General features: G+C 33.9%; 1 protein-coding gene across 1 annotated transcript in view; it reads left to right on the top strand.

Annotated features, from left to right (window-relative positions):
* Nucleotides 1–19,757, top strand: part of kif21b (kinesin family member 21B) — an 81,866-nt gene that overhangs the window by 15,006 nt on the left and 47,103 nt on the right. The window contains exons 8-15 of the mRNA XM_073825445.1: nt 863–1,064; nt 8,307–8,496; nt 10,380–10,443; nt 10,544–10,768; nt 14,937–15,041; nt 15,868–15,980; nt 16,071–16,259; nt 19,140–19,339. Coding sequence (XP_073681546.1) covers nt 863–1,064; nt 8,307–8,496; nt 10,380–10,443; nt 10,544–10,768; nt 14,937–15,041; nt 15,868–15,980; nt 16,071–16,259; nt 19,140–19,339 — 1,288 coding nt within the window. The remainder of the gene's footprint in view (nt 1–862; nt 1,065–8,306; nt 8,497–10,379; nt 10,444–10,543; nt 10,769–14,936; nt 15,042–15,867; nt 15,981–16,070; nt 16,260–19,139; nt 19,340–19,757) is intronic.

Below are 19,757 nucleotides of genomic sequence, written 5' to 3'. Positions count from 1 at the left end.
AGACAGCCCTAATTGTTTCCATTATTTAGTCCCTGTATGTGACCCTGGACCAGAAAAGCAGTCTTAAGCAGCAAGGGTATATTTGTAGCAGTAACCAAAAACACATTGTTTGGGTTAAAATGATAAATTTTAATTTATGCCAAAAATCATTAGGATATGAAGTAAAGATCTTGTTGCGTGAATATATCAAAACTTATATATTAGTAATATGCATTGCTAAGGACTTCATTTGAACAAGTTTAAAGGTGATTTTCTCAATATTTTGAAGAACGTCACCCTCAGAATATTGCCCTGTCCTTACAAACCATACATCAATGGAAAGCTTATTTATAAAATCTTAAAAAAAAAAGACCTTTATGACTGGTTTTGTGGTCCAGGGTCACATGATTATCTAGAAGGCTTTAAGTTCTGTCGTTGTAGAAACAGTTTGTCTCACGCTTTGATCAGAAGTCTCAGATTGTTAATGCACGTTCACACACTTGTAAACATGGCTGTGCACAGTGCAGTCATTGTGCCCTGAAGGTTAATGCATGCTAACAGTGCAGTGCATGAGTCTGCGTGGAGGCGCAGCGCTGGGTCACTCAGTCCACGGTGGACGGCACAGGCTGCACATATATTCTTATGATGTGGGTTCAGAGGGGGAGTTGATTGAATTAAACATGAGGGACTGCAGACAGAGGCTCTCCTTAAAGACATTCAATCCCAGCCACATCAACAAAAATATGAGGGCATGAAAGCATGCTTGTGTTTATCTGTCATCTATTTGTGTTTTATGTTTCTGCCTCGTGTGTGTTTGTCCATGAAAGATCTCACAGACCCTTATGAATTCCTGTCCTCTTGCATTCTCATCTGCTTTGTATCTGTCTAGTCGAACCGTGATGATTGCCTGCGTGAGCCCTTCTGACCGAGACTTCATGGAGACCCTGAACACGCTGAAGTACGCCAATCGGGCTCGCAACATCAAGAACAAAGTGATCGTGAACCAGGACAAAACCAGCCAGCAGATCAGCGCCTTGCGAGCAGAGATCGCACGCCTGCAGATGGAGATCATGGAGTACAAAGCGGTAAGGAGAAGATCTGGAGGGTCGTGGATTCTGGGAAGAGTTGTTCTCCAGCAGACATCTTTTCCCATCCACTAAAACACTCAAATGCACAATTCACCAAAATTTGTGACCCCCATATCATAAAAATGTATTTTTGTGGAAAGCAGAGATTTTTGTAGAATATCTTTGCTGTTCATTTCAAATCAGTGAGAGTGAATGGGAGCCTTAATAGTGCTAAAAAAGTACACACAAGTATTCCATAATACTAGTGCACTACATTCTAAGTGTCCTAAATTAACAATAAATTACCTTAGAATGTACATATATTGCATTTTGTATATTTATTAATTTTAGAATTTAAAAAACATATATGTATTACGTATTTTTAAATCATCAGTCTCAGTAAATTAACATAAGATATTTTGTGAAAGTCCTACTGAAATATATCAAAACTTATTTTTTGATTAGTAATGTGCATCGCTAAGAACTTCATTTGGACAACTTTAAAGGTGATTTTCATAATATTTAGAATTTTTTGCACCCTCAGATTCCAGATTTTCACATAGTTGGTCTCCAGCAGGCATCTTTTCCCTTCCACAAAAACACTCAAATGCACAATTCACCAAAATTTGTGACCCCCATATTATAAAAATTTATTTTGTGGAAAACAGAGATTTTTGTAGAATATCTTTGCTGTTCATTTCAAATCAGTGAGAGTGAATGGGGGCTGTTGAGCTCTTAATAGTGCTAAAAAAGTACACACAAGTATTCCATAATACTAGTGCACTATATTCTAAGTGTCCTAAATTAACAATAAATTACCTTAGAATGTACATATAAATATTACATTTTGTATATTTATTAATTTTAGAATTAAAAAAAATATATATGTATTATGTATTTTTAAATCATCAGTCTCAGTAAATTAACATTAAATTGACAGCCCTAATTGTTTTCATTATTTAGTCCCTATATGTGACCCCTATTTGTAGCAAAAGCCAAAAATACATGGTATTGGTCAAAATGATAGATTTGTCTTTTATGCCAAAAATCATTAGGATATTAAGTAAAGATCATGTTCCATGAAGATATTTTATGAAATTCCTTCTAAAATATATCAAATATATCATATGTATTATGTAGTTTTAAATAATCAGTCACAGAAAATTAACATTAAATTGGCAGCCCTAATTGTTTCCATTATTTAGTCCCTAAATGTGACCCTGGACCACAAAAGCAGTCTTAAGCATAAGGGTATATTTGTAGCAAAAGCCAAAAATACATTGTATGGGTCAACATGATTGTCTTTTATGCCAAAAATCATTAGGATATTAAGTAAAGATCATGTTCCATTAAGAGATTATGTAGAATTCCTACTGAAATATATCAAAACTTTATTTTTGATTAGTAATATGCATCGCTAAGAACTTCATTTGGACAACTTTAAAGGTGATTTTGTCAATGTTTAGATTTTTTTGCACCCTCAGATTCCAGATTTTCAAATAGTTGGTCTCCAGCAGACATCTTTTCCCATCCACAAAAACGCTCAAATGGACAATTCACTCCAAAATTTGTAACCCCCATTTCATAAAAATGTCTTCTGTGGAAAACAGAGATGTTTTGTAGAATATCCTGGCTGTTCATTTCAAAACAATGAGAGTGAATGGGCTTTTGAGCTCCTAATATTGCTAAAAAAGTACACACAAGTATTCCATGCTACTAGTGCACTGTTTTCTAAATTACCAATAAATTGGCCACCAACAATAAATTACATTAGAATGTACATATAAATATTTAATTTTGTATATTTATTAATTTTAGAATTTAAAAAATCTTTATGTATTATGTATTTTTAAATCATCAGTCTCGGTAAATTAACATTAAATTGACAGCCCTAATTGTTTCCATTATTTAGTCCCTATATGTGACCCCTATTTGTAGCAAAAGCCAAAAATACATTGTATTGGTCAAAATGATAGATTTGTCTTTTATGCCAAAAATCATTAGGATGTTAAGTAAAGATCATGTTCCTTGAAGATATTTTGTGAAATTCCTACTGAAATATATCAAAACTTATTTTTTGATTAGTAATATGCATCGCTAAGAACTTCATTTGGACAACTTTAAAGGTGATTTTCATAATATTTAGAATTTTTTGCACCCTCAGATTCCAGATTAGTTGGTCTCCAGCAGACATCTTTTCCCTTCCACAAAAAGACTCAAATGGACAATTCACCCCCAAATTTGTAACCCTCTTATCATAATTTTTTTTTGTCTGTAGAAAACAGAGATGTTTTGTAGAATATCCTGGCTGTTCATTTCAAACCAATGAGAGTGAATGGAGGTTGTTGAGCTCGTAATATTGCTAAAAAAGTGCACACAGGAATTCCATGCTATACTAGTGCACTATTTTCTAAATTAACAATACTTAATACTTATCAAAACTTAATTTGTAATTAGTAATATGCATTGCTAAGAATTTCATTTGAACAACTTGACAAGATGTTTTTCTCAATATTTTTTTTTTGCACCCTCAGATTGCAGATTTTCAAATAGTTTGTCTCCAGCAGACATATTCTAAGTTTCATATTCTAAGTGTCCTAAGGCCATATGATAAATTAGTATTTGGAATAGCCCTAAAAAACTATTATTAGCTACAAATCTTGCATTGCAAAAAGTCTCTTGTCAATTTGTGAGTATTTCCACAAGTATTTTTTAAAGAATTTGCACGCTCCGCTCACACACCATTGTGATGTTATCTACAAATTGTACAAATTCCTAGAATCTTACTAGACGTCTGATTTGTAGCTGAAACATCAAAATTAATTGGCTTAATTGGCTCGAATTTGTGTGAATAAGTACAATCTCTTATATAAGCTTTTGTACAATCCACTCACACGCTTCTTGAAGGATGTGGTTGAGTCAGACCTTCATAGTGACTTTATATAAATCATACTAATTAATATGATCTTACTGAAATGTGTATAATTTGTAAGTAAAACATGTATTGGTTGGAATTCATACAACCTCTAATCTACCTAATCTCACATTTTTTGAGGTTTACACTCTACAAATAGTATAAATTCATGCAATCTTACTCGAAGACATACAATTATTTGGGATAAAAAGTCACCATGAAGTGGTTGTGAATTCCAGTACAATTGAATTAGTACAATTCATGGTGATGTTTTACCTACAAATCGGGGGTCTGGAAAGATTCTATGAAGTTGTATGATTTGTAGGTCCACCTTTAAAACTGACCCTCAGGAGGTGTTTGGGTAGAGATTATATGAATTTGCAGCCAATATTTTTAGTATGTTTTGTTATTGTGGGACCTCCCATCGATTTCTTTTCTAGCTTAGATTTTTTGTTTGTTTCGTAAATTCGTAAAACAAGAATTTTCTAGACAAGTAAAAATGATTTTCTTGTTTTCAGAGAAAACAAGTCAAAATGAAGTGAGTTTTTGCTTAGAACAAGCAAAATAATCTGCCAATGGGGTAAGCAAAAAAATCTTATTTCAAACAGAAAACGAGAGTATTTTTCTTACACCATTGGCAGATTATTTTGCTTGTTTCAAGCAAAAATGCACTTAATTTTGACTTTTTTTTTCTGAAAACAAGACAATAATTTTTACTCGTCTAGAAAATCCTTCTTGATTTAAGAATTTGTAGATATTTTGGCTGGAAACAAGACAAAAAAATCTAAGCTAGAAAAGCATTTTTTGCAGTGTATCGTTTTTAGAATATGATAACTGTAATTATTATACCACACCTTTTATAAGACACCTTTAACACCTGTTATTAATATATATATATATGAAATTAGACATAGTTCAGTTTCTTTGTATAGCTTTTAGCTCCCACAAAAACGGCAAAACATGACACACACATGCACATTATGTTGTTATATTTTATGTTAAATTCTACAGACCATCCCTACTGATCTGTTTGTATGATCACATCTTAAGGGATAACGTTTGATCTGAATTTCACGGTCACAATTTATCTACAAATTTCATATGATTTTTCTCGAAGACTTGACGTTTTTACATAAAATGTGATCCATGCTGGCAAAATAAGTCGGAATGAGCACATTTCTCAAAAATTAGTTATTTTATTTATCATTTATTTTTATGACTGAGCTACAGCCATTTGAAGGCAATAGAGTCAGCAGAGTTGATTTTGAAGTTTTCAATATAGCAACAATATAGTTACAATATAGATATTTTATATTTTATCTTTGTTACTAAAAATAAGAACAAAGATGCAAATAAACAGTAGTTTAATCAAGAGCAGCGAGTGATTCCATCTTTTCTTTTAATGTTTGATAAACATTGAGACAGATCTATATTAAGACCTACTGTAATGCATGGATCTAATGTAATGTTACACAACATTAACTAAATGTTCCTGTAAAACATAACAGATTACATTTGTGTGAATCTTGATAAGACATAATTCGCAATAATGTACTTCAATGGGAGATTGCGTGCAAATATAAGTCAGCGTGATCGTTTTGTTTTCATCAGCGTGCGTTTGAAAATCATATTTGACCCTGGAACACAAACTCAGTTATAGAGATTAATACAATGAATAAATAAGCTTTCCATTGACGTATGGTTTGTTAGGATAGGACAATATTTGGCCGAGATACATCTATTTGAAAATCTGGAATCTGAGGGTGCAAAAAAATTGAAATATCGAGTCCAAATGATGTTCTTAGCAATGCATAATACTAATCAGAAATTAAGTTTTGATATATTTTCAGTGAAAAATTAAAAAAAAAATCTTCAAGGAACATGATATTTACTTAATATCCTAATGATTTTTGGCATAAAAGAAAAATCTATAATTTTGACCCATACAATGCATTTTTAGCTATTGCTACAAAAAGACTGGTTTTGTGGTCCAGGGTCACATATTTCACTCATTTGGACTCACGTCAACGAGAATTTGATATGAACTAAAAAATAAAGTTATAAAATAAATGTTTAATTACTATTTGGAGCACTGGAATCGCTAGAAGAGGGCTTCATGAACTCTGTTTTGTGTGAACCTCAAATTCAACCAAAACTGACATTTTTCACTTCTTTCTCAAAATTAGACATTCTGCGCATCCTGACTCATTTTGCCAGCACAGGTCACAAATGTCATCATAAATTGGTTGTACGAGTTCATACGAAATAACCCATTCATACAATACTTACGGATTCTCATGAGTATGCTTTTGGGAAGATATCAAATGAAATTGGAATGGTGACAGACTTTTCATTTTTGTGTAAATCTGAAAGACACTGCAGAAAATGCTTTTCTTACTTGGATTTTTTTGTCTTGTTTCCAGCCAAATTATCTAAAAATTCTTAAATCAAGAAGGTTTTTTTTTTTAGACAAGTGAAAATGGTTGTCTTGTTTTTTGAAAAAAAAAAAAAAAAAAAAAAAAGTAAAAATTAAGTGCTTTTTGCTTGAAACAAGCAAAATAATCTGCTAATTGGGTAAGAAAAATAATCTTGTTTTCTATTTGAAATAAGATTGTTTTGCTTACACCGTTGGCAGATTATTTTGCTTGTTCTATGCAAAAACTCACTTCATTTGTACTTGTTTTTTCTGAAAACAAGACAATTTTTACTCGTCTAGAAAATCCTTCTCGATTTAAAGGATTAGTTCACTTTCATAACAACAGTGTACAGATAATGTAGTCACCCCCTTGTCATCCAAGATGTTCATGTCTTTCTTTCCTCAGTTGTAAAGAAATTGTTTTTTTGAGGAAAACATTTCAGGATTTCTCTCTTTATAATGGATATGGATGGTGCCCCAAAGTTTGAACTTCTGAAATGCAGTTGAAAAGCACTTTAAATGCAGCTTCAAAAGGCTCCAAACTATCCCAGTCGAGGAGGAAGGGTCTTATCTAGCGAAACGATCGGTTATTTTCGAAACAAATTGACAATTTCTATACTTTTTAACCTCAAATGCTCGTCTTGTCTCATCTCTGCGCATCGCATGCGAAATCTGTTTGACTCAGGTAAATACAGTTAGGGTACGTCTAAAAACTCCCATCCCGTTTTCTTCCCTAACTTCAAAATCGTCCTTAGATCGCTGCAAAAGTACCGACATAGTGTTTACAAAGTGAACATACAAAGAAACTCAAACTCTCTTTACAAAAAAAAGGTAAAAACAGCATTATAAGACGATTTTGACATTAAAGACATAAAAGATGGGAGTTTTTAGACATACCCTAACTGCATTGACCCGGATTCTGCTGTCTACACATTCGCTGCGCAGAGACGAGACAAGACCAGCATTTGAGGTTAAAAAGTATATAAATTGTCAACTGGTTTCGAAAATAACCGATCGTTTCACTAGATAAGAGCCTTCCTCCTCGACTGGGATAGTTTGGAGCCTTTTGAAGCTGCATTTAAACTGCATTTTGGAAGTTCAAACTTCGGGGCACCATCCATATCCATTATAAAGAGAGAAACCCTGAAATGTTTTCCTCAAAAAACACAATTTCTTTACAACTGAGGAAAGAAAGACATGAACATCTTGGATGACAAGGGGGTGAGTACATTATCTGTACACTGTTGTTATGAAAGTGAACTAATCCTTTAAGAATTTGTAGATATTTTGGCTGGAAACGAGACAAAAAAATCTAAGTAAGAAAAGCATTTTTTGCAGTTCAGAAATACCAACTCATTGAGTTATAAGCATAGCAGACATATGCCACATGCCAGAATGTTCTACACAGTAGGAACCAGTTTACAGTGATAGAACTGACTGTCAAGATATCTTATTACTTGTTTATTTTACTAAAGAGGAAACCGTTTGAGCTAAACCAGCTAAACACTTCCTCTATTACTAAATCAGATAGAGGACTTGACAAATAGAGGATAGTGAGTCTGCTGACCTTCTGTTATTCACTTGTTCTCTACTTCAATGCCACCCAATTGGCGCTCTAACCATTTCTGTAATAAGTCGAGGGGATGAGAGAGCGTGTGCGGTGGGCTTGTGGGGCATGATAACATGGTTCAGCTCATGGGATCTCGCTGGAGTTAATGAAGCGTAGCAGTAGCTTAGCGCCTGGGCCTGACCTGGATGATAAACAGTCGCCGGAAGAAGTTAGCGATTAGCTATGATGGCTTTAAGAGAGTTGAGCCACCCTGACAGAGAGACCGAGCATTATAAGGATTGGGGCATTGCTGCTTGAGTTGGAGAGGGTCAATGCCTAGCTTTCAGTCTCTCAGTCTTTTTCTCTTTGGGTTTCTTTCAGGGAAAGCGAGTGGCCTGTGAAGAGGGATCGGAAGGTTTTAGCGATCTGTTTCAGGAGAACTCGATGCTTCAAAAAGAGAACGATACTCTGCGTATGCGGGTCAAAGCCATGCAGGAAACCATCGACCACCTCAACACTCGAGTCACGCAGCTGCTCACCAATGGAGTCAACCTGCTGCTCACGAAGACTGGTGAGAGACCTCTAGTGGCTGGAGAGGGGATTACTATGTGAAATTTGCTACATATTCACCTTAATTGTGTCGTATTTAAGAACACTGTCAAATTAAGAGAAGATCAACTTTTAGCGGTAGTAGAAAGCAATGCACCTTACTCCGTTGTGGATCAGAGCTGCTGTGTGAAGACACGCACACATGTGTTTTTGTATCATGTTAGGCAACTCCCTTTGAGTTCTGTTGTTCTTAAATTAAGCTAATTATAATTACTATAGGTTAATTCTACCTCTAATCTATAACATGTTTACATATATCAAAGATGTTGTTTTTAGAATACGATAATTATAATTAACACCTTTTACACCTTTCATTGTTATTATATAAGACATTGTTCAGTTTATTTATGTAGCTTTCAGCTCCTGCAAAAACAACAACTCAACATGCACATACACATTGTTTTATGTTGTTATATTTGATCTTTTTTTAAATTAGAATTATTATAAATAGAGTAGACCACCCCTTACCCCTAACTCTTCCATCTCTTGTTGTTACACTAATTATATGAAATCATAGGTATTTTTATGATTTACTGCATAAATTAAATACAGATAAGTGCATTAATAATTTAGATCATTTTTTTCAGTTTTTTTTTTTTTAAATGTAGTACTGTATATATTTTTTTAGAATAATCTCAGAAAGACTGAGTGGTATTTACTACATATTCAACATCATTTTGTTGGTGATATAAAAATAACATGAATATTTAAACACGTTTAATGATTTTTTTTTTATTTGGCCAATATGTTTTCCAAAGGCTGTGCCAGTTGGGCAGTTTTGCATCTGCTCATAAAATACACCGTCTTGGTATCCCAATGGTGTCTCTGACTTATTAATAAACTTAGTAGTTTATTTAGTGGAATATTAGTTATTCAGCTCTGTGCTAGCTATATTAATCTGTATTGTATGCCTTTGGTTTGTTTTTAGATTGTTCTTGCATTGTTACGACATTAAAAATAGTGAATTATATTACATATTACTTTACCTTACTTACCCAGTTGATTGATTACATTGATAATTGCAAAAAAATTTTTTGTATTACAAGTTTTCTAAAATGTTAGGTTTAAATATGCAATATTTGCATACATTTTTGACATATTAGAGTCAAATGTTTTTATTTTTGTTTTAATTTTAGGTATCTCATTTTGTCACTCCATAATTCAGAAAAAAACTTAGACAGAAAACAATGTTTTTTTTGTTTTTGTTTTTTTTTACCATTTTTGGGGGAATAAAATGTATAAAATCAAGCAAGTCATATATGAACAAATCCCTTTGTAAAAACCTTCAGAATATAGGCAGGAATAAAAATGTAAAGTCTGGTGTGTGTAAGTGCCACTGAAGTGAAGATTTATGGCTCAGTGTAGGAGAAAAAACTCATTTTGAGAAAACAGCCTTTAAAAATATGCATTGTAATTGAAATCTTTTGACACAAACAGAAAAAGTGCTATGAAAGAAACACTTAAGACTGTTTTTTGGGTGTTTTCTTTCCACTAGTCTGAAAAAACACTTTATGAAACACCAAAAAGCCCAAAATCTCAAACTTGACAGGTGCATGAAAAAACAGTGTTTTTCCCTGCAATGTCTCCCCTTAAACAGAAATGTTATGAAACTACTTTTTACTGTTGAAGTTGCTGCAATTTTGTTGTTTTATTTTTGATAATGAACAAACCTCAGACATAAAAATGCAGATTTGACAGGTTCAGGTTCTTTTCTGGTGAACCATTGCTTGGTTATTTCTTGAGATTGTGCTAAAGAAGCTGCCTATTTTCTGGCTGAAAAACAAACAAACATCAATACTTCTGGTCATTTCATCACTGCTAATAAATCCATCTGTCTTTGAACAGGTGAAACGAACGAGGAGATTGGCAATCTAATCCAGAACTACATCCGAGAGATTGAAGAGCTGAGGTAACGTGATATTCCTCTCACGACACGTTTGGATGCGAATTTCTCATCGTTGCAATAGAAAACAATGAGTCATCTGTCTGTGGTTCTCTGTCTCTCTCAGGTCTAAGCTGCTGGAGAGCGAAGCCATGAACGAGTCTCTGAGGCGCAGTTTGTCTCGCCTCTCCGCCCGCACTCCATACCCGGCCTCCCACCCGTCTACTCCAGCACTCCCTCTTGGCTCCTCCCCCTCGGTTTCCATGGATGCAGAGATGACAGATGTGATTCGTCAAGCCAAATTAGATGTGGAGAGGCTGAAGAAGAAAGAGAGAAATCAGAGGAGGAAGAGGTGAGGTCTGAGGAGCAACCGTGTGTGTGTGTGTTTGTTTATTTTATGTATTTATTTTATTTTGTTATTATTTTATTTACTTGTTACTACTCTAATTTTCTTAAAAATATTAATAAAATAATATATATTTTAATTAAATAATTATAATATATACAATATGATATAATAATCCAAATATAACTCCATTGGAGATTAATCCAAAAAGATCTTGATTTAAATTTTACTTATAATTTTTTTTATTATTATTAAACGACTATTTTTATATCGATTAGTTTATTGACTAATTTATCGATTAATAGATTAATCTAAGCGACTAATTTCCCCCCCCCCCAAAAAATCTACAATTTTACTTTTACATTTTATTTGAATAAAATCAGTTAATTGCAGATGTTTTTGATTATTAAATTTTAATGGAACCATTAAAATGGAATGCAGTTATGCAGTTAATTAATTAGACAGGCTTTTTGATGATAATAAAAAATTTAACTATTAAAAATTAATTTTAAGTAATTCAATTTTAATTTTAAATAATTAAATTTAAGTATAGAAAATTTTAAATGGATTTCATAGGGCCCTATAAATATAATTAGGCTTTTTTTGTGGTAAAAAAAAGTAGACAATTGAACAATAGCCTTTAAAATTACTTTAAATGCATACATAATAGCACTGATGCAGTAATAATTAAACCAAAAGCAAGAAATCATATGGGGTTATTGCACAAAACTGTTGAAATGCATGATGTATTATAAACAATAGAGCTAATGTATGTTACGCATTACAACAAAGGCCTGCAGAGGGCGCCAACGGTCTGACAATTGTTTTTAGACATTACTGGCGAGCTAGTCCTTGTTTAATATCGACTAAACAACATTTACTTCAACTGTCCACTTAATCTTTAATATTTGGCTATATCTTTACCACAGAAATGCTATAGCCACAGTCATTTAATTAATATGTGGACATCACAACATGTGTAAACTCAGAGTGAGGTTTTAAACTTTTATTTTAAAATCGCGATGAACACTTCTCCTGAGTTTGCATAGGTTTATAAATGATTTACCTTACAAATCAGATGAAATGGCGCACATTGCCTTCCCAGATGAACGTTATAATAAACCCAAACTCACAACAACATGCAGAGATGGAGTTTAAGACGCTCCACACATGTAAATGCGCATGGCATATATTTATTTAACTGAATCGAAACGTTTGTGATTTCACAATTATGCTTAATTATGATTTTTGAATGGGTTTAATATATAATGCAGCCTTGAAAAGCAGTCTAATAATGCGTTTCATGGATTCTCGTCCTGGTATTTTGAAACATTTGAAAAATTCAAACATTTAAAAAATCGAATATCCGTTTAGAATCAACGAATCGCGACAGCCCTAGTATTTTTGAAACTTTCAAGGTAAATAAAATGTAAAATATTCACAGCATAAATTAATGAACTAATGTTATTAAAGGAGTAGTTCACTTTCAAAACAAAAATTTACAAATAATGTACATCCAAGAGATGTTCATGTCTTTTTTCTTCAGTCGTGAAGAAATTATGTTTTTTGAGGAAAACATTTCAGGATTTCTCTCCATATAATAGACTTCTATGGTGCCCCGAGTTTGAACTTCCAAAATGCAGTTTAAATGCAGCTTGAAAGGACTCTAAATGATCCCAGTCAAGGAAAAAGGGTCTTATCTAGTAAAATGATTAGTTATTTTCTAAAAACATTTACAATTCATATACTTTTTCATCTCTACACAGAGTACACACAGAGCTAGACAAAATGAGCATTTGAGGATAAAAAGTATATCAATTGTAAATCTTTTTAGAAAATAACTGTTTCTTTCCTCGGCTGTGATGGTTTAGAGCCATCTGAAGCTGCATTTTGGAAGTTCAAACTCTGGGTCACCACAGAAGTCCACTATATGGAGAGAAACCCTGAAATGTTTTCCTCAAAAAACATAATTTCCTTACGACTGAAGAAAGAAAGACATGAACATCTTGGATGACAAGGGGGTGAGTACATTATCTGTACATTTTTGTTCTGAAAGTGAACTACTGCTTTAAATATATAACTAAATAAGTGATTAAATAAGATCCATCTCAGGTGGTCTTGATGCTTCTTGTCTATGTGTCTGGCACTTTCTGCTGATGCTAGCGGAGGTCTTATAGCTTACTCCGCTGATTGTGTATTTGGAAGACTTTAATATGCTTGTCCTCTTTATGTTTTATGTTACTGAGCCAATAAGAGGCTGTAAAACGTGCCAGAATTAGATTTATCTCTGCGTTTGTGCCAGTATGCCCTGACCGCCTCAAACTAAGGACAGCAAGCTGGCACAGATACAAGTATCTCTCAGTAAATCGTCCGTTATAATGAAGATGACTGCAGGAACATCCTGCGCTTCAGATTGGCTCTAATGTGGCTGTAATGGGAGAGAGGCCATGGCTAATTTGTGAACCCAGCATTACAGAATTACTACTGGAAGTCTCAGCTGACCTGCAAAGGCTAAATAGCAAAAGACTCAGAATAAATCTTTCCTCTGTGTGAGTCCCCATGGTGTGATTACATGACTATTAAATGACGTTTGCATCAGATATCGGTGGAATTATGGCCCAATCCCTTATTGTTTTTGCGCAAGCTACTGTGTGAGATTATGTTGATTACATCAGTAGGGTGCAACAGGGCTAAAGGCACCCCGGGGTAAAAGAGGCCTTTGATTTGATCTCCTCTAAACCACTAGATGGCAGAAAAATGTGGTGTAGCACTTTCCACTTTTCAAGATACACATGCAAATTTGGCTGATGCAGCGATTGCGGTTAGCAGCACAAAGTCAATTCTGTGCTTACTTGATCTTATATTTGATGTTTTTTAAAATGTTAAAATGTTAAAAATAGCATTTACTAAAACTCTTGAATATATCTTGAGAACAAGGTCTTCTTAATGTTTTTCAGTTTTGTTTAAGGGGAGACACTACAGGTTCATGGTTCATGCACCTGTTAAGTTTGAGATTTTCGGCTTTTTGGTTTTTCATAAAGTGATTTTTCAGACTAGTGGAAAGAAAACACCCAAAAGACAAAAGTTAAGTGTTTCTTTTATAGCACTTCATCTATTTGTGTCAATAGATTTCAATTACAATCCATATTGTTCTCAAAATGAGTTTTTTCTCCTACACTGAGCCATTAATCTCCACTTTAGTAACACTTGCACGCACCAGACTTTACTTTTTTTTTTCCTGTCTATATCCTGAATGTTTTTACAGAGGGATTTGTTCATATATAATTTTCTTGATTTTATACAACATTTTATTCCGCCCAAAATGGTAAAAAATGCATTGTTTTTTGTCTGTTGTAAGTTTTTCTGAATTATAGTGACACAATGATATCCCAAAATCCCCTCTGTAAAAACATTTGACTCTAATATGTCCAAAAATTAAACAACAATTTTGAAAGGGACTAGAAATGTATGCAAAGCAGTGCATAATTCATTAAATAATGCCTCATTTGCACATCTAAACCTAACATTAAAGCAAAAGTATTTAAATAACGAAAGAATATGTGAAAGTATGGTATTAGGGGTAAAAAAGCACCCCTGCTCTTGGGGCTAAAAGGCACAATAATTAACATGATAAGCAATAAAAGGCTGACTTTTTTAATTTGTTGACATGACATTGTTAGAGTCAGACGGTAAATATCATATATTATGTCGGGTGTCCATCTTAGAGATAATCACCATATTTTGAATGAGACCATCATATTTTAAACATGATATTAGTAATCATATAATAAAATATAATTTGTTGTTACTACAGTAAATCAATATTAAATTACTATTGGATCTCCTTCAATGCTTTCAGAATCTTTAGATTTTAAAATGATTTTGTTTCTGTATTTTAATAACACATTTTTGAACAGCATGTTTATTTATTTAGACAGTATATTTATTGAACAAAAACAAATTATTTTATTTATTAAAATAAGCAGAAAATAGTACAAACTTTGGTAAAGTGATTGTTTTGAACACGTATAAACTTAGACATTGTTAAAAAATTTGGGGCACAGTGAAAAGCACTTAGTATGTGCCTTTAGCCCTGTTGTACCCTACTGTATTTAGGCATGTATTTGTCTATAGAAACTTGAATGTTAGTTCACCATTTGTCTTTCTTTTTCAGTCCTGAGAAAGAAAAGGGTTTGAAGAAGAGAGCCAAGCTTTATCCTCAGGAAAATGGAGAAAAGAGCGAGAATGGGCTGAGCAGAGAAAATGAAGAGAGACGAGAAAATGGAGATGGAGACTCTGATAATGAACCTGAAGAGGTGAGAGAATGGAGATTTATTCATCATATTCCATATACAAAGATTTGAGATGGATTTAAAAAAGTCGTGATATTCTGAGAGAAAAGTTGCATGGCAATGTTTTATTAGAATGAATTTATCGTGTCATGAGAAAGAATGGTCATGACTTTTTAAGAATAAAGCGTAATAATGCAATAATTATGTTTCATTGCATTGTGAATAAATATGAGAATAAAAAAAAGTATGTGAATAAAATTATATTAAAAATATATTATATAAAAATACATTTTGCATAAAAAAAAAAAAAAAAAAAAAAAAATCCTAAAACTGCAAGAATGGAGTCTCATTTTCTAAGTAGTAATTTTTTTAAAGGTTTACAGCAATGTTTTATGAAACAATGTTACAATAAAGTTTTGTTAAATATTTTTGTAGTTAAAAATAAAGACAAGAAAGAATCTGTATTTTAAAGAAAAAAATAAAATGTAATTGCAGGAAAATGTCAGAAAGCAGCATTTTATGAGACTAAAGCTATAATGATGCAGGAATAAAAAGTTAAAATCATTAAAAAAAAATTCCGCCAAGAATAAATTGGTAGTATTTGTTGTAATGTTGCAAGAATAAAGCTGTAATGATTAAGCATAATTATATGATTTTTTTTTTTTTTTTTTTTAATTGTACTGAATGTATTATATATGCATATCATTATAAATGTTTTTTGGGGTTTTAGTGCAAAAGTAGTGCAAAATACATTCTTATGTTTTATGTTTGTCACCAGGATGGCATGTATCCTCTTCAGGAGGATGATCACGGGGAGAGCGGCTGTGATGAAGATGAGGAGGAGGAGGAGGAAGAGGAGACCAGAGAGGAAGAGTTTGACAGCGACGAGAGCCTGGTGGATTCTGACTCTGATTCGGATGAGAAAAGTAAATTCTGAGAAGCGATTATTACAAATGTCCAATCAGATGCTTTCATTCACACTGACCTTTTTTAACCTGTGGCTCCTCGTCTCTCAGTCAACTTGCAGGCCGATCTTGCGGATCTGACGTGTGAGATCGAGATCAAGCAGAGACTCATCGATGAGCTGGAGAACAGCCAGCGGCGGCTCCTGACGCTGAAGAGCCAGTATGAGGAGAAACTGATTCTGCTCCAGAACAAGATCAGAGACACACAGCTGGAGAGAGACCGCGTCTTACACAACCTCAGTGAGCATCTGCCAGACACATATCCGCTTGTGATGCCTTTCTGTCATTTGTCCCAAGGCAAAACGCTATAAAAAAAGTCTATAAATAGGTGTTTTAAAGAGTTAGCTCACCTCAGAATGAAAATTTTGTCATTATTTAATCAGCCTCATGTCGTTTCAAACCCGTAAGATATAAGATATTTTTTATCAAATCGAAGAGATTTCTGTTTCTCCGTTTACCCATTAAGACGGGACACTGCAGGTGAATAGGGTAAAAAAAACAACTAATAGTTATCAACTTACTCACTCAGTTGATTGATTACATTGATAATTGCAAACATTTTTCATATTACAAGTTTTCTAAAATGTTAGTTTTAAATACGCAAATGAGGCATTATTTATTGAAATATGCGCTAATTTGCATACATTTCTAGTACAAAAATCTAAACACTGGATGAAGTCAGTTTCAAAATTCTTGTTAAATGTTTTTTACAGAGTTGATTTGGGGATCTCATTTTGTCACTCCATAATGCTACTGAAGTGGAGATTTATGGCTCAGTGTAGGAGAAAAAACTCATTTTGAGAAAACGGCCTTTAAAAACATGGATTGTAATTGAAATCTATTGACACAAATAGAAAAAGTGCTATAAAAGAAACACTTAACAGTGTCTTTTGCATGTGTTTTAAAACTCTTTATGAAACACCAAAAAGCCCGAAATCTCAAACTTGACAGTTGCATGAAAAAACAGTGCAGTGTCTCCCCTTAATAAAAAACAGTCCATATGAATTGAATTGAGTGGTTTAATCCAAGTCTTCTAAAGAGACATGGTCACTTTATGTATGTGTCAATAAAAACCAGCCCCTGGACCACAGAACCAGTCATAAGGGTCAATTTCTTGAAATTGAGATTTATAAATCACCTGAAATCAAAAATTAAGTTTTAATATATTTACAGTAGGAAATATCAAAATATCTTCATGGAACATGATCTTTACTTAATATCCTAATGATTTTTTGCATAAAAGACAAATTAACCATTTTGACCCGTACAATGTATTTTTGGCTATTGCTACAAATATACCTGTGCTACTTAAGGTTTTGTGGTCCATGGCCACATATAAAGTGTTTCTTCATAGGACTTAGATTTAACCACTCAGTTCATATGGATATATTTTTTTTATCCCTTGATGAACATTTAAAAAATTTTCAGTGAACAGGCTTTTAGTTGTCAGATTTTATTAAATACATCAGAGTTTTGAGGATAAACACATTTTGTATGGTTTTGGAATGAAATGAGAGTGAGAAAATGATGGTTAAATCTTCATTTTGGGATGAAATAACATATTAAGTAGAGATGCACCAAATGTTTGGCAACCAAAATTATTTGGCCGAAAATAGCAAAAAAAAAGCTCTTTCGGTGTTCGACCGAATAAGCCTAATAAATTATACCGAACAATGACGTGACACGATCAAATAGTGGCGTGCACTAATGCAGCAAATATGTGGGCTGTGTGGAAGACAGAAATTGCGAAATGGCCTTAAACCATTAGTAAATATACTACAGAACGTTATGTTGTCTAAAACATGCACCAATTGTATTTATTCTGACAGCGCTGCAGCAGCTCCTTAGACAGGGTTCAAAGCCCAAAGATGAGAATCATTCATAAATCTGCTGCTCTCAGCAAAAATTTGTTCTTGTGGGTTTGAATGAATGAATGAATGAATGATGCATTTATATAGCGCTTTCGTTGTGTATTGCCGTACACCCAAAGCGCTTTACAATCATATGGGGGTTCTCTCCTCAACCACCACCAGTGTGCAGCATCCACTTGGATGATGCGTCGGCAGCCACAGTACAACGGCGCCGGTGCGCTCACCACACACCAGCTACAGGTGGAGAGGAGAGAGTGATATAGCCAATTCAATGAAAGGGGATTATTAGGAGGCCATGATTGACTAGGGCCAGTGAAGGGAATTTGGCCAGGACACCGGGGTTACACCCCTACTCTTTTTTTTTACGAGAAGTGCCATGGGATTTTTTATGACCACTGAGAGTCAGGACCTCGGTTTAACGTCTCATCCGAAGGACGGTGCTTTTTACAGTATAGTGTCCCCATCACTATACTGGGGCATTAGGACCCATATAGACCACAGGGTGAGCACCCCCTGCTGGCCTCACTAACACCTCTTCCAACAGCAACCTAGTTTTCCCAGGAGGTCTCCCATCCAGGTACTGACCAGGCTCAGCCCTGCTTAGCTTCAGTGAGCAACCGGTCTTGGGCTGCAGGGTGATATGGCTGTGGCGTGATATTCTTGTGGGTTTCTGCCAAAATAAAAGTCAACAGTCATAAATGTTAGTATTGTAATTTTACTGTTGTTCTGTAAAATAAAATAAAAAAGACAAAAATAATAACAACCATTACAACAACTCTATTAATACATTTATTATAACATTTTCCTTTGCTCAGCAAGGCTGCATGTATTTGTACATTTAAAAACACATGCCTGATTCAAGAAGGGAGTCTTAGAAATGGCCAAAGAATATTATTGTACTAACTTATTAATTTTAAGTTAAATTGTGCTTTGTTGGTAGGCTATAATGTCTACTAGAATTTAAAAAATGTTCAGTGTTAAATATTTTTAAATGGCTGTTTTGTAATTTTTTTTTTCTTTGAAAAGCAAGACAAAACTGTAAAAAAGCACATTTTGGCTATTTAATTTATGCAATGGTGAAAAAATTGGCAAAATACATGGGGAGAAAAATTCAGTAATTGGCCTTCGGCCCAGTGTTTATTTATTTGGCTTCGGCTTCAGCCAAGAATTTTTATTTTGGTGCATCCCTAATATTAAGGCACTTTAATTCCAGTAAACAATTCTTTCATCATTTTCTTTGTGATTTTAGTGTCTATGGAGAACTACACTGAAGAGAAAGCCAGTAAGGTCAAATCGGATTATGAGAAGCGTCTGAAGGAGATGAACAGAGACCTGCTGAAGCTGCAGGCGGCTCAGAAGGAACACGCGCGTCTGCTGAAGAACCAGAGCCGCTATGAGAGAGAGCTCAAGAAACTGCAGTCTGAGGTGGCCGAGATGAAGAAAGCAAAGGTGAGAGCTGGAGAGCTGGATTTTGAGAAATCTGTCGCCCTCTCGAGGCCATCTGGAGAGAAACAACTAAACATTTTAATGGTTTAATCAGCTGTAGAGACTGTAATTGAGAATGAAGACATTTACAGTGTCAACCTTTTATTTTAAGAGAGTAATTAAAGCATTTTCCCATGAGTGTAGAATTTTTTTCATGTTTTTGATGAAAGTAGCTGATCCCTTAGGCATAGACTCAGTGTCCCAGTTTGCATGAAAATATCTGTGCTAGAAGTGGGAAAGTGCTTACTTTTTTTTTTAACTTTTTGTGAGATGTACCAGTATTGGAAAAGTGGCTACACATAAATAGACTAATGTTTAAAAGTTTGGGGAAGGGCTATTTAAGTAAAACTCAAACTGAAACATAACTAAAAAAAATCTCAAA

This window comes from Garra rufa, chromosome 20, assembly GCF_049309525.1.
Source record: "Garra rufa chromosome 20, GarRuf1.0, whole genome shotgun sequence".
In the NCBI taxonomy this organism is placed as follows: Eukaryota; Metazoa; Chordata; class Actinopteri; order Cypriniformes; family Cyprinidae; genus Garra; species Garra rufa.
This window is presented reverse-complemented; position numbering and strand designations above follow the sequence as displayed.